Source organism: Canis aureus, chromosome 8, assembly GCF_053574225.1.
Source record: "Canis aureus isolate CA01 chromosome 8, VMU_Caureus_v.1.0, whole genome shotgun sequence".
Classification (NCBI taxonomy): domain Eukaryota; kingdom Metazoa; phylum Chordata; class Mammalia; order Carnivora; family Canidae; genus Canis; species Canis aureus.
The window spans coordinates 68,056,208-68,070,416 of NC_135618.1; the positions used below are offsets into that span (position 1 = coordinate 68,056,208).

At 40.0% G+C, this 14,209-nt stretch overlaps 1 protein-coding gene across 1 annotated transcript in view; it reads left to right on the plus strand.

Moving 5' to 3' along the window:
* Nucleotides 1-901: 901 nt before the first annotated feature.
* Nucleotides 902-14,209, plus strand: part of LOC144319559 (cytochrome P450 3A12) — a 36,868-nt gene continuing 23,560 nt past the window's right edge. Inside the window, exons 1-4 of the mRNA XM_077907819.1 lie at nucleotides 902-1,152; nucleotides 6,427-6,520; nucleotides 8,427-8,479; nucleotides 11,237-11,336. Of these exons, the coding sequence (XP_077763945.1) occupies nucleotides 1,082-1,152; nucleotides 6,427-6,520; nucleotides 8,427-8,479; nucleotides 11,237-11,336 (318 nt within the window). The 5' untranslated portion in view covers nucleotides 902-1,081. The remainder of the gene's footprint in view (nucleotides 1,153-6,426; nucleotides 6,521-8,426; nucleotides 8,480-11,236; nucleotides 11,337-14,209) is intronic.

Below are 14,209 nucleotides of genomic sequence, written 5' to 3' on the forward strand. Positions count from 1 at the left end.
GGCAGAAATATTTCAGAATTCCTGGGACTTTCTCTCCTACTTTTCCTGGGTCCCATTGTTACTATTCAAGCTTGCAGCCACTTCTTTCTTAATTATCTATTTGTAGGGCTGTGTTGTCCCAGGGATTCCAGAGTCATGCCACATAATCCACAGTTTCTCAGGCCATGCAGACACAGAACATGGGTCAGAGTGATGATAATGAGCAGGTGCAATTTCCAGATGCTATGTTCTCAGATCTCTCCCATCAGGAATGTGGCCTGGTCACCAATGATCCACATGGAAAGGACACAGGGAACCTAGCAGTTTCACCTCTACCAACTCAACTCTACCAACTTTTCTGGGTAACTTCTGAGCATACAGCACTTTGCAGGTGACTAGGGACATAATGTCGATGAACACCCAGACTGCACCCTTGAGAAGCTCTCTATCTGTAAGGCAAATAGGTGTGAGACCATAATGGGGCTCAAAGGTAGAAAGGGTAGCAATAGAACTGGGGTTGGGGTAATAGGAATTTCCCAGAGAAGGAAGTGCTTATGTCTGTTCAAGTAAGTTGGTGACGAAGGACTCTAACAGAGGGGATTCCATTGGAACCGGGTGGGAGGATGAGTAGGATCCTTGTAGGGGGCACAGGAGCATTTGTAGGCAGAGGAAAGTACATGGGTAAAGATGTGTAGACCTAGCTTGTTTGAAGGATTTCAAATATTTAGGGGTGCAGGGAACCATGGTGACAAGGACAGGTTAGAGGGTTAAGGACAGTGATTTTAATGAGTTTCTGTAACCTTTGAGATTACTGATGACACTGAGTTGTTTATTGATTTCCACAGAGTATGAACTCATGGGAGATCAAAATGGAATTGTTTACCTTACTTTGCCAATGCTCATGGCTGGGGGGTTGCCTGCTGGTGGAGCACATGTCACCCTTCTGGTGGCTGTAGCTCCAGCCCTGCCCCCTTTCTGTATATATATATTCCAGTCTCACTGAATCCCCACAAGTGGGAATGAAGCTCTGCACAAAAGGCCAGCAAAGACTAGCACACACCGCTGAGTGAAAGTACAGAGAATTCACAGAGGACGAGTGGTCATGGACTTGATCCCAAGCTTTTCCACAGAAACCTGGCTTCTTCTGGCTATCAGCCTGGTGCTCCTCTATCTGTGAGTAACTTTCCAGGCTCATTGCCTCTGTATCCTTGATTTGGGTTGCTAACTAGCCTCTACCCTGTTTTCCTTTTCTGTTTTGAAGATCAAAAGTGTTAACAAAGGGGATGTAGCTTGTGTTGAATGCTTCATACATACTAGGAACACGTAAGAGGTTGTTATTGGCCTTACCAAATCTGCTGAAAAAGTGCTCCCCACACTGGACTCTAACTTCTGTAACTAGAAGGTAGAGTGATATTTCCTCCTAGGGATGATCTTCTGATTGCCTATATATTGGGACCTGGTTTAATTAAGTAGAATTTGGCTGAGGCACGGTAAAATCAACAGGTCCCTGTGCTCTGGGGTCCTCATCCCTTTTCCAAGCTGTGACGATTCTGGAGGTAGAGGGAGTGACTTAGGTCTTTGTCTTACTATCTTCACCTTCTCCTTTCTGTCTGTTATAAGAGACATTATAGAAGAATTGGGCTTGTGTCACTCATGTGGCTCCTGCTCCCCTCACTCCACCACCAGGCATCATATACACAAGGCACCTGGTGCAACCAGTCTTTGGGGGAGGAGGGCTGAGGATGTCTCATCTTCTTCTTCCCAAAGGTCTCTTCCCTCTTTTCTGCCCTTCTACTTACCATTCCCCACCCCTACCCCCCATAATATACAGTACTCCTTACCCCTAAATGAGCATCTTTACAGCTGAGGAGACTTGGCAGATTTCTTAAAATGTTATTCATTTCAACTTTTCCTTCTAGTCTCTGGGAGGGTTAACATCAGTATAGAGATTTCTTTACCCCCAATATGAAATCTGCCAGTAGCCACAAGAAAGAGCCCTGAAAGCCAATTTGGATTTTAAATATGTTTTTGCCTTTATATTACAATACTGGAGGAGGAATCCAAACATCTAGCATATGAATTCCTTTCAGTGGTGGGATTACCAGCATCATGGAGCAGTTTGGGAAAGACTGAGTTTCACAGTGTGGGTAGGGACGGACCGTCCATGTCACGTTTCACCTCTGTTTCAATTTCACTTTCTTTAACAATAGGAAATCATGAGGACAAGAACATAGAACATGAAAACCTCATTTTCATTTCCTGAGAGAAAGGTTAGGATTCCCTGGTGCTATGGCAACACATTTTTTGTGTGATGACATTTAAGATTAATTCATGTGGTTTATTTTTTTTAAAAGATTCTATCTATTTATTCATGAGAGGCAGACACACACACACACACACACACACACACACACACACACAGAGGCTGAGACACAGGCAGGGGGAGAAGCAGGCTCCATGCAGGGGGCCCGATGTGGGACTTGATCCTGGGTCTCCAGGATCAGGCTCTGGGCCGAAGGCGGTGCTAAACCGCTAAGCCACCCGTGCTGCCCAGTTCCTGTGGTTTAATCTCATTCTGTTTAATTATAGATTTTTTCTGACATAAGACGCTTTCCAGCATGTTCTTTCTGAAGATACAAGAGGGCTATTGGTTCAGCCTTTACTACAAAGGAGTGTAAATAACCTACATCTTCTAGAGTGATGTTGAGGATATGAAATTAGTGTACACACACATAGTTCTGCGATATAGGTCATATATATTTTTAAATACATGTGACCGGAAGGTTATTTTAACCTCTCAGCACAGGGGAGTAGCGAAACTGAGCCAGTACTGATGTGAGAGGCATCCAGGTAGGACTGGGGATGGAGCGGGAGAATATTCTTTCCTCAGAGCAGATCTCCCAGAGATTCTTTTTGATCCTGGTCCCACAGGATCGTTGATGTGGTCATCAATGGACCACAGGGTTAGCATCTCATCTGCTTGCAGCCAGTTGTCAGGGTTACCATGTAAGTCATAAGTCACAGTGTGTGTGGTCTGTCTGGCAGTGGGGCTGTCACTGGATACTGTCATCACCAGGTAAACAACACTGTAGACTTAGAAGACACTGGTGTAGCCAAGATTCAGTAGCTGTAGACAGTGCCCTCTGCATTCAATGCAACGTAAAGGCAATAAAAATGAGTGGCTTTATTTTAACCCTTTCATTTGTACCAAAAGCAATATTAATCTACCGAGAAGAGGGAAGCTGGAAAGAATCAGAAAAATTTTCCTGGCCTATCCTCCATGACATATGGTGCCATGTGGGTCTAGACACTAGACAAGATCTTTCCTTGGGACACATCACTCACTAGTTTTGCCTCAATTGGGAGCTCATGTAGGAAACAAAACAGGAACCGATTTGTTGTGGTGGTGATGGCAAGGAAGGAATGGAGGTGAGACTGAGGCTACCCCGTCTCCTGGCAGTTGGTGCTCCTGTGTCCAACTGTTCTGGAGGAAGGATCCAAACACCCAGCTGGGCCCAGCTGAGGTGCCTCTGCTGATCCCTTAATGCAGTTTTGGAGTTTTATTTGATTATATAAGAGTTGCTGGATTTGTACAGAATATCTGGAATTTCTACTGCCTTAAAGGCTAACCTCCAGAAAAGAGAGAAGGTCTTCATTCCAATTAAAAATAACATTTTATTAATAGTGAAAGGGAATGAAACTAGACTACTCTCTTTCACCATGCACAAAGATAAACTCAAAATGGATGAAAGATCTAAATGTGAGACAAGATTCCATCAAAATCCTAGAGGAGAACACAGGCAACACCCTTTTAGAACTCAGGCACAGTAACTTCTTGCAAGATACATCCACGAAGGCAAAAGAAACAAAAGCAAAAATGAACTATTGGGACTTCATCAAGATAAGAAGCTTTTGCACAGCAAAGGATACAGTCAACAAAACTAAAAGACAACCTACAGAATGGGAGAAGATATTTGCAAAAGACGTATCAGATGAAGGGCTAGTTTCCAAGATCTATAAAGAACTCCTTAAACTCAACACCAAAGAAACAAACAATCCAATCATGAAATGGGCAAAAGACATGAAGAGAAATCTCACAGAGAAAGACATAGACATGGCCAACACGCACATGAGAAAATGCTCTGCATCACTGGCCATCAGGGAAATACAAATCAAAACCACAATGAGATACCACCTCACACCAGTGAGAATGGGGAAAATTAACAAGGCAGGAAACCACAAATATTGGAGAGGATGCAGAGAAAAGGGAACCCTCTTACACTGTTGGTGGGAATGTGAACTGGTGCAGCCACTCTGGAAAACTGTGTGAAGGTTCCTCAAAGAGTTAAAAATAGACCTGCCCTATGACCCAGCAATTGCACTGTTGGGGATTTACCCCAAAGATTCAGATGCAATGAAACGCCGGGACACCTGCACCCTGATGTTTCTAGCAGCAATGTCCACAATAGCCAAACTGTGGAAGGGGCCTCGGTGTCCATCGAAGGATGAATGGGTAAAGAAGATGTGGTTTATGTATACAATGGAATATTCCTCAGCCATTAGAAATGACAAATACCCACCATTTGTTTCAACGAGGATGGAACTGGAGGGTATTATGCTGAGTGAAATAAGTCAATCGGAGAAGGACAAACAGTGTATGTTCTCATTCATTTGGGGAATATAAATAATAGTGAAAGGGAATATAAGGGAAGGGAGAAGAAATGTGTGGGAAATATCAGAAAGGGAGACAGAACATAAAGACTGCTAACTCTGGGAAAGGAACTAGGGGTGGTGGAAGGGGAGGAGGGCGGGGGGTGGGGGTGAATGGGTGACGGGCACTGAGGGGGGCACTTGACGGGATGAGCACTGGGTGTTATTCTGTATGTTGGTAAATTGAACACCAATAAAAAATAAATTTATTATTAAAAAAATAGTGAAAGGGAATAGAAAGGAAGGGAGAAGAAATGTGTGGGAAATATCAGAATGGGAGACAGAACATAAAGACTCCTAACTCTGGGAAATGAACTAGGGGTGGTGGAAGGGGAGGAGGGCGGGGGGTGGGGGTGAATGGTGACGGGCACTGAGGGGGGCACTTGACGGGATGAGTACTGGGTGTTATTCTATATGTTGGCAAATTGAACACCAATAAAAAATAAATTTATTATAAAAAATGAATAAATAAAATCTTTAAAAAAATAACATTTGTCATTACTAATTTTTGTTGTATAGCATGTATTCTGCTGTCCACTGGAGGTATCAGGACTTTGGAAAACCCTCTTGTAGCTGAAATCACATATAGGCTTGTTGAACCATTTCTACTCCTCATCCTTTCCCACCATACTTTCTTAATTTGCCTTATGGGGTTAGTCTTGTAGGCCTAGCAGGTTAATGGGTAAAATGGTTTCTGGCAATGTCTTCCCTCAGCCTCTCTTCTTCTTCCATGCTGTCATTTCTCAGCAACACCTAATCACATGAAAGATGATTGTAGGCAAACCTGCCATAGGAAGCACCATCCATAATGGGTTTCTGAGATAGCTGACACACAGATTCAGTAAACTAACTGCTATGTGAGTAACCATCTTGAAAAGAAAATGAGTGTACCTGGGAGTGTGCTGAGCAGGTGAGTATCACAGATTGAAGGACCTGATGCCACGATGGGAAGAATGGTTTGGAAGTGGATTGTTTCCTTACCGATTCTTTTATATGGAATCATTTAGGGCACATATTTGTCAGTCCCCCTTCTCTGTAGCTCAAGAGAACCAGAGTGCCTGACAACAGAGACTTGGGTAGAGCTAAAAGTATCTCACTTTTCTATGAGGTCAGTGGAGCCTTGGACACAGTTTTCATTGTATAGAAATGACAAGAGTGTCATTGCTCAAAGTGTCTCAGTGAAGAGATAATTAAGAAGGACCAGATCTCACACAGTGATAGGTCCTACAAGGAAGGAAAATCACAGAAGTCTTTGAGCAAGCTGTATCAACATTTTCACAGTAGGCTCTTATGAACATTCTATCACTGAGTGAATATAATTAAGCAAAATATCATCTTTGGAGCAGAAAGAATTTTTTTCTCTTCCACTCTAGAGAAAGTTATGGAAGAATCATTTATTAAATAAGCATGAGTGAAATTCCTGGAAGAAGTTGGCATAAACCTTTTAGGAACCTTTTCCACACTCAAGTGTTGAAACACTTATCAAATCTTCACTTTAGGATTGTGACTATGAAGCTTTCAGCTGCTCTTAGCTAATTATCCTGTTCCGTGAGTCTTATAGTGAAGGTGGCAAAGGAGATGATGAATAAGTGTATTACTGTCATTGAAATTGCTATCATTATTTCTTGCCTGCGTGTTACCTCCCTCCCTTGCCTGTCCCAGTTCTCTGTCAATGACTGGCTAGCTCCAGCATCTATTCCACCATCCCTGTGACCTGGCTTTCTTTTCACTTTGTAGGTATGGGACCTACACACATGGGATTTTTAGGAAGCTGGGAATTCCTGGGCCAACACCTCTGCCTTTTGTGGGAACTGCTCTGGGCTACCGTAATGTAAGTGTTTGATCTCCCTCTTTTTCTTCTTGTGGTTGCAAATCACAGCTTAGTTTCATAATAAAAATGCTCCTCCTCATGAGGAAGTGCTTAGGTTTCAGACTTCCCATAAATGGTGTCAGTGGCTGCACACAGTACATGGCTAGTTCTACCCCAGGGCATTATTGTTTGTTGTTCTGAGCCTCAGGTTTTGCCACAGTGGGCAGCCCAGTTCTCTGGCTAATTCAACACGGAACTTGACATTCGAGCTTGTTAGCATTGTGAAGAGGCTTTTTGTTTCTGGCAGGTGCAGATTCCTAGGAGAGCATAATCATACTGTATGAGAAGAAAAGCATCAAGGGGGTCCATGCTAGTGGTCCACTAAGCTGTAGGCCAGAGTGAGACCTTTATGTTCACCGTACAAGCTCTGGGTAGCCTTTTGTTTTGCTGGATAGCTCTGGAACTTCAGATTATTGGGAAGCCCAAGATTCACCTTTGGGGAATTTGCACATCGTTGAATTTTCACAAGAATTGCCAAGCCTCTGCAGTTATTTCCAAGCCCTAACTCTCCTTTTGCTAATGGTGACATCTCTTGGGATTTGAGAAGTTGAACCAGAGATCTCTGCTTTACTTCTCTACCTTCATTGTAGGTAACTTCTGGGTGAGTTGAGGAGGGAGGGAGTTTTGGTAAGGGCAGATGGTGCTTGTCTTGACCTTGACCCAAAGAATTTAACCTTTGAATGAGTTGTGTGTATATATGTTGTTTTTCATACAAAGGTAGAACCACTTATACAAAATCACTAGAAGGAAATGCTTTGACAAATTTATTAAGAAGTTAATATACTGAATGGAGTGTACTAGTAGACACACAGACTGATGTTCGTAGAGCTGTTGTGGCTAATCCAGCTTTGGTGCCTCATCCAAGGCTCAGGCCCTGCATAGAAGGTTAGGAGCTCACGTCCAGAAGGCCAGCAGGCAGAGTCTCATCTGCAGGCTGCTTTCTGGTGTGGAGTTCTTTTCCCACAGATGTGAGGCTTGTTTCCCAGATCTCAGTTCTCCCTGCTGAGACCCTCGTTGCCCAATTACTGTCTCAGAACTTCCTGGGCTTTTTCTTTCCAAAAAAGCAATAATTTCTTTTCCACTTGCCCTAGATCAATTCCTTAGTACCTATATCCCAAGAGCCACATTTATGGGACCCTGTTTTCATGGTTAAAACATCAAAATCACAGTTGAAACTTAGGGACAGGAAGTGTCTTGTTTTGTTTTAAGTGATAGAAGTGAGAAGTCATATCAAATGTTTTAGTTTGTTTTGCCCTTTGTTGAGTGGTGGCATTATCCCCTCTTTCCATGTTGAGATGGTGGACCGGAACGGGATTCCACCTTGTCATTCATTCATTCATCTCTCATTTGTTCAGTCAACAATAGTGTTAGAATTTGTAAAACTGCTAGATTAAAAGAGGCCACTGGTGTCTTAATACCCTAAATCCACTGACATCTCATAGGGCTCATATTGATCAATGAACAGAGTGGTAACTGGGTGTTCAGCATGTGGAGGCCATGCTCACTTTCCTCAGCTCCCATTTTCCCATGTGGCTCCGAGGTAGTATTTCAGAGGGTTCTGAGATTTAGAGAAAAGACACACACAAGCCAAACACATCAGACAGACAGGGGTTACACAGTCCTCAGAGACAGGGTAAGATGTCCAGTATCTACAATACTCATAGAGAATTCAAGAGGGACTTGAAATTCTCTCTTCCAGGATCTCTTCTGTTTTCTTTCCTTTCCTGTAAGATGCCTATAAATCAGAGCTTCCCTCTGCCAGTGGGAGGTAGTAAGCCTTATTTCATGCAATCTAAGTCATATTGGTCCCTGTTACACATAGGGCTTAAACATTTAGGTGAGTAATATGTTTTGTTTCTTCTTGCAGGGTTTTTATGTTTTTGACATGAAATGTTTTAGTAAGTATGGAAGAATGTGGGGGTGAGTATTCTGGAACTTTCTATTGGATAGGCTTGTTGTGATGAGGCCCCCGTGGTGTAGATAGTTTGTTGAGAGCCACTAGGAATGAAGCCTGCTGTGGTAAAGCTTCTGAGTCTCCCTTCCTGAAATCCCATGTGTTACCAGGTGTGCAGGTCTAAGTATGAACCAGACCTAGGGAGTATAGTGTGGTGATGTGATGATCACAGCCAGTGTTGTATCACTCTGCACCTCTTTATCTTCTCTGATCACATCCTTAGAAATCGAATGTCTCTGAGTGGCATGGCGCATAGCAACATGATGGAGCTGAAAGAAGATAGATCTCTGAATCACCCTGGTTCAGCTCCACTGCCCCTTCCTGTATTCAGTACTTATCAGCTCTGGATGGATCCAGTCTTACATCTGTAGCCCCAGTTCTGTCCTTAGTACTTGGTTCTCATCTTGGCTGTGGATAAGACCTCCTAGGAGAGCTTGTTAAAAATGCTCTTGTTTTTTTTACAAGAGTAAAAAAGGATTGTTGAGTAATATTCCATTGCATATATGTACCACATCTTCTTTATCCATACATCTGTCAAAGTACATCGTGACTCTTTCCACAGTTTGGCTATTTTTGACATTGCTGCTATGAACATCAGGGTGCAGGTGTCCCAATGTTTCAGAGACAAATACCCACCATTTGCTTCAATGGATGCTTCCAGTGGATGGAACTGGAGGGTATTGTGCTGAGTGAAATAAGCCAATCGGAGAAGGACAATCATCATATAGTTTTTCTCATACATGGAATATAAGAAATAGTGAAAGGATTATAAGGGAAAGGAGGGAAACTGAGTGGGAAAAATTAGAGAGGGAGACAAACCATGAGAGACTCCTAACTCTGGGAAACAAGTAAAGGGTTGAGGAAGAGGAGGTGGAGGGGGGATGGTGATAGGCAATGAGGAGAGCACTTGTTGGGATGAGTACTGGGTGTTATACTATATGTTGGCAAATTGAATTTAAATTAAAGATTAAAAAATGTAAAAATAAAGATTAAAAAATGTAAAAATAAAGATTAAAAAATGTATAAAGAAATGCAGATTCGTTTCCATCCCCAGGAATGCCAAATCTGAAGGATGTGGGCTGGGTCCCAAGAATCTGAATTTAACTGGTAGTGGAAACAATATTAGGGATGAATATAAAGAGTAACACAAAACCACTGTTCCTTGTCCATCCACATGTTTTGAACGAACATGATGAGACAAGGGGAATCATCCAAGACTTATGATCAGGCTGCTGGAAGAGCTGACATAAGTGCCCCCTCAGTAATTTCTATCACTGCATCAACACTAAATGTTGTCTTCACCCCTGAAACCTTCTGAATTTTAGAATGCCATTTGAGATAGTAGCATTTAGTGTAGCGATCTCATCCATTTTAGATGTGATCACAAAACCATTTGAGATTCCTCTGTGATGTCAAAGAAATAACAGGAGACTTGTGGAAAATCTTTCACTATGTTTCAATAAATGCAAATGATTTATAGTGGAAACAAAAGAAATTTTATTTATGGTGTAACTAAGCTTATAATAACCTCATGCTGGTGACAGATTCCTATTAACAGGTAGATCATACTGACAGACAGGAAGTCAGACAGGATTTGAACAGATCACATACAGTCAGCTATGTGTGAGACAAATCCAAAAGTTGGCTTGCCCTAATGCTATGGGTTGTCACCTACATGAAGCCCAAGGAACTTCCACTTGGAACCCACATATATGAAAAAATATAAGCAATAAAAAAGAAATATATCTAAAATGAGTTATATATGTTTTTCTGTGTTTTCAAATTCTATTTTTGTATCAAATTTTTCTTTTTTTTTTTTTCAAAAACAAAGCAGTTACCAATTTATAGTAAGTGTGTATTAAGAGACATCAGAGTAAAGAGGAATAATTGTTCTCCATTGAGAATTACGTGTGTATGCACATACATGTTTCTGTGTATGTGTAAAATAGTATCCTCTTAAAAATATAGACTCAAATTAGGGTCGAAAATCTTGGCAAGCAAGCAGGTTCTTCTAATGTTCAGAGGCCAAGAATATTAATAAGGTTTTAATGTCCTACAAAAAAGATTTCTAATAAAAAGAGATGATGCGAATGAAATCTCCAGAGATGGTAGACAAAACGTTCAATGCTCTCAAGGACCTCTCTTAAGATTTAAAATAATATTTCCTTTCAAATGTAACTAGGAAGCATATTTTAGAAAATAGGGCAAGGATATAATTTATAATATTGCCATCGCTTTTTGAGCATTCTAAGTCTTTTCATTTGTAGACACATCTTCCATATGTGTGATTAGTGTGTGCACAATCTTCATCTAATATTCTATCACATGCCTTTCATGTGTTTGATATATCTTCAACATTACAATTTTTAGTGACTGGGTAGGTGGATTCTCCTTTTTTTTTTTTTTCTGTTCCTAGATGATTTACATGCCTTCAGTTATTTACCAACCTAACTTCCTCTTTAATAATATTTGATAAATTATTTGAAATGCTGACATAATTCTAAAATATTTGAGATATTTTAAACATAGAAAAAACCGTGGAGAATGGTCCAGGAACTATCCACGTACGCATGTATACTCAATAAATGTTCTAATGTTATTTCTAACCCTAATCTCAGAGAATGGATTAGGTATCATGAGGATAAAAGTCTGGACTGCTAGGCATGGCTGCAGCTGCAAAAACTAACATGTTACGTATAATCACATCTGTTTTCCCAACACAGGTTTTATGATGGGCGACAGCCTGTGCTGGCTATCACAGATCCGGACATGATCAAAACAGTGCTAGTGAAAGAATGTTATTCTGTCTTCACAAACCGGCGGGTAGGCATGGGTTTATTTTAAATTTACATAGTTATTCATAAAACTTTTATTTTGAAATAAGAATAGATTCACAAGAAGTTGTCACAGGATGTCCCATGTAACCTTCAAGCTGTTTCCTCTAAGGTAAGATCCTGCATAACTATAGTACAAGGTCCAAGTCAAAATTGACATTGGTTCCAGCCACAGAGCTTACTCAGTTGTCAACAGTTTTATATGTACTCATTTGTGTATGTGTGTGTGTGTGTGTGTGTGTGTGTGTGTGTGTGTGCTGCTCTCTGAACATTTATCTTACATGTAGACTTTTGAATCCACCACTCCAAGGATGTTACAGAGCTGTTCCACCCCTGGAACTCTCCTTCTTCCTATTCTTTAATAGGCATGGTGTGTAACTTGTCTTTTCATTGACTCAGAGTCTTCAGCAGAGCAAACACTTCTTAAATTATTTTGATAAGGCTACTTTATCCTTTTTTTTCCTTTTATGGATTGTGACTTAAGCATCAAGTTTGAAAAATCTTCACCTAGCCATAAGTCTCAAGGATTTTCTCCAAGCAAATGTGTTACATTTAAGTATATAGTTTTACGTTTTATATTTATAGTGTAAACCCATATCTTCTTATGTTTCACATTTAACATTTTGTGTCAATTTTTAGTGTTAATGAGAGATGTGAAGTTTAGGTCAAAGATCTTTGGTTTTGGCCTATGGATGTCTAAGTGCTCCAGCACCATTTGTGAAAAGGCTGTACTTCCTCCATTGAATTGTTTTTCTACCAGTATCAAAACTGAGTTGGGCCTATGTGTGTGTGTACCTATTTTTCATTCTCTTCTGTTCATTGATCTCTGTATCTATCCTTCTACTGGTGCCACCGTCTCTTGATTACCGTAGCTATATAGTAAGTCTCAACATCATGAACACTGATTCCTCCCATTTTATTTTTGTTGGAATTGTTTTAGGTATTCTAGCTCCTTTGCCTTTCCAAATTTAGAATTAGCCTATCTGTGTTTATATAATATTTGCCAGGATTTTGTAAGACATGATTTAGACCTACCAATCATTTGTGCAAAATCTATGTCTTTACTATGTCATGTCTTTCAATGCACAAACACAATATGTGTTTATTTAGGTATTCTTTGATTCTTTTCACCAACATTTAGTTCTCAGCACAGGAAAACCATATATATTTTGTTAAATACACATCTCAAGTTCTTTTTCGTATTCCTCAAGATTTTCTACATTGACAATTAGGTCACCTGAAATAGGAACACTCCAATTTTTATCTTTCTAATCTGTATGCCTTTTATTTCTTTGTTTTGTCTTATTGCATTAGCTAGGATTCTAGTATGATGTTAAAAATAGGAGTGGTGGGAGTGGACTTTTTTTTTGTTCTGTAACCATTTAAACATTTTAATATATATTTTTATAATGGAAACTGTATATATTTAAGCATGATGTGTTTATTTATGTATACATTGTAAAGTGATTATGACAAATGAATTAATAGATCAATCACCACTCAGTTTTACTTTGTATATGTGTGTCTTGTGTGTGGTAAGAACATGTAAGATCTACTTTTATTTTATTTTTTAAAATCATTTTATTCATTTATTCATGAGAGACACAGAGAGAGGCAGAGGCATAGTCAGAGAGAGAAGCAGGCTCCCCATGGGAAACCTGATGTGGGACTCAATCCCAGGACCCTGGGATCATACCTGAGCCAAAGGCAGACGCTCAACCACTGAGCCACCCTGGTGCCCCCAATATCTGCTTTTAAAGCAAATTCAAGTATACAGCACATTATTAGTGATTAATATCACCATGCAATATATTCAGTTTCCAGAACTTATTCATCTTATAACTAAAAGTTTGTACTGCTTGATTTCTATCTGTCCTTTGCCCTCCTCCCAGTCTGTGATAATTACCATTCTACCCTCTGGTACTGAGCTTGACTTTATTTTTCTAGATTCCACTTATAAGTGAGATCATGGAATACCTGTCCTTCTGTGTCTGGTTTAGTGCTCCTACCCTGTTGTCCATGTTATTCAGGTTCATCCATGTTTGGAAATGGCAAGATTTCCTTCCTTTTTAAGCCTGAGTAATATTTCATTTTCTTTATCCACTCATCTGTCCACTTACATTTAAAGTAGTTATTGGTAGGTAAGTATTTACTATTGTCATTTCATTAATCCAGGTGTTTCATAGATCAATTGTCCCTTCTTTCTATCTTCTCTTGTAATTTCATGGTTTTTTAAAAATAATGACATGCTTTGATTGTTTTCTCTTTATCCTTTCCATATCTACTCTAGATTTTTTGCTTTGCAGTTACCAGGAGGCTTACATAAAACATCTTACATATAACCATCTATTTAAGCTAATAAGAACTTAGCTTTGATTACATTCAAATCTCAATACTTTTACTCCTTCGCCACCAGTTTTATATTTTTGTTGTCATAATTTACATATTTTTATACTGTGCACAAATTATTTTAGCTAGAGTTTTCAAAATTATTTGTCTTATTACTTTGCACTAGTCATAAGTGATTTGCATATCTTAATACAATATCACTGTGTTCTGAATTTGACTATATATTTATACTTACTAGTGAGATTTATACTTTAATGTGATTTCATGTTACTAGCAAGTGTCTTTTTTTTTTTTTGCTTGAAGAATTCCCTTTAGTATTTCTCGTAAGGCAGATTTAGTCATGATGAATTCTTTTTTTATTTATATATTTTTAAAAGATTTTATTTATTTATTCATGGGAGACACGAGAGAGAGAGAGAGAGAGAGAACGGTAGAGACGCAGGTACAGGGGGAAGCAGTCTTTATGCAGGGACCCGATGTGAGACTCAATCCCGGGACACCAGGATCATGCCC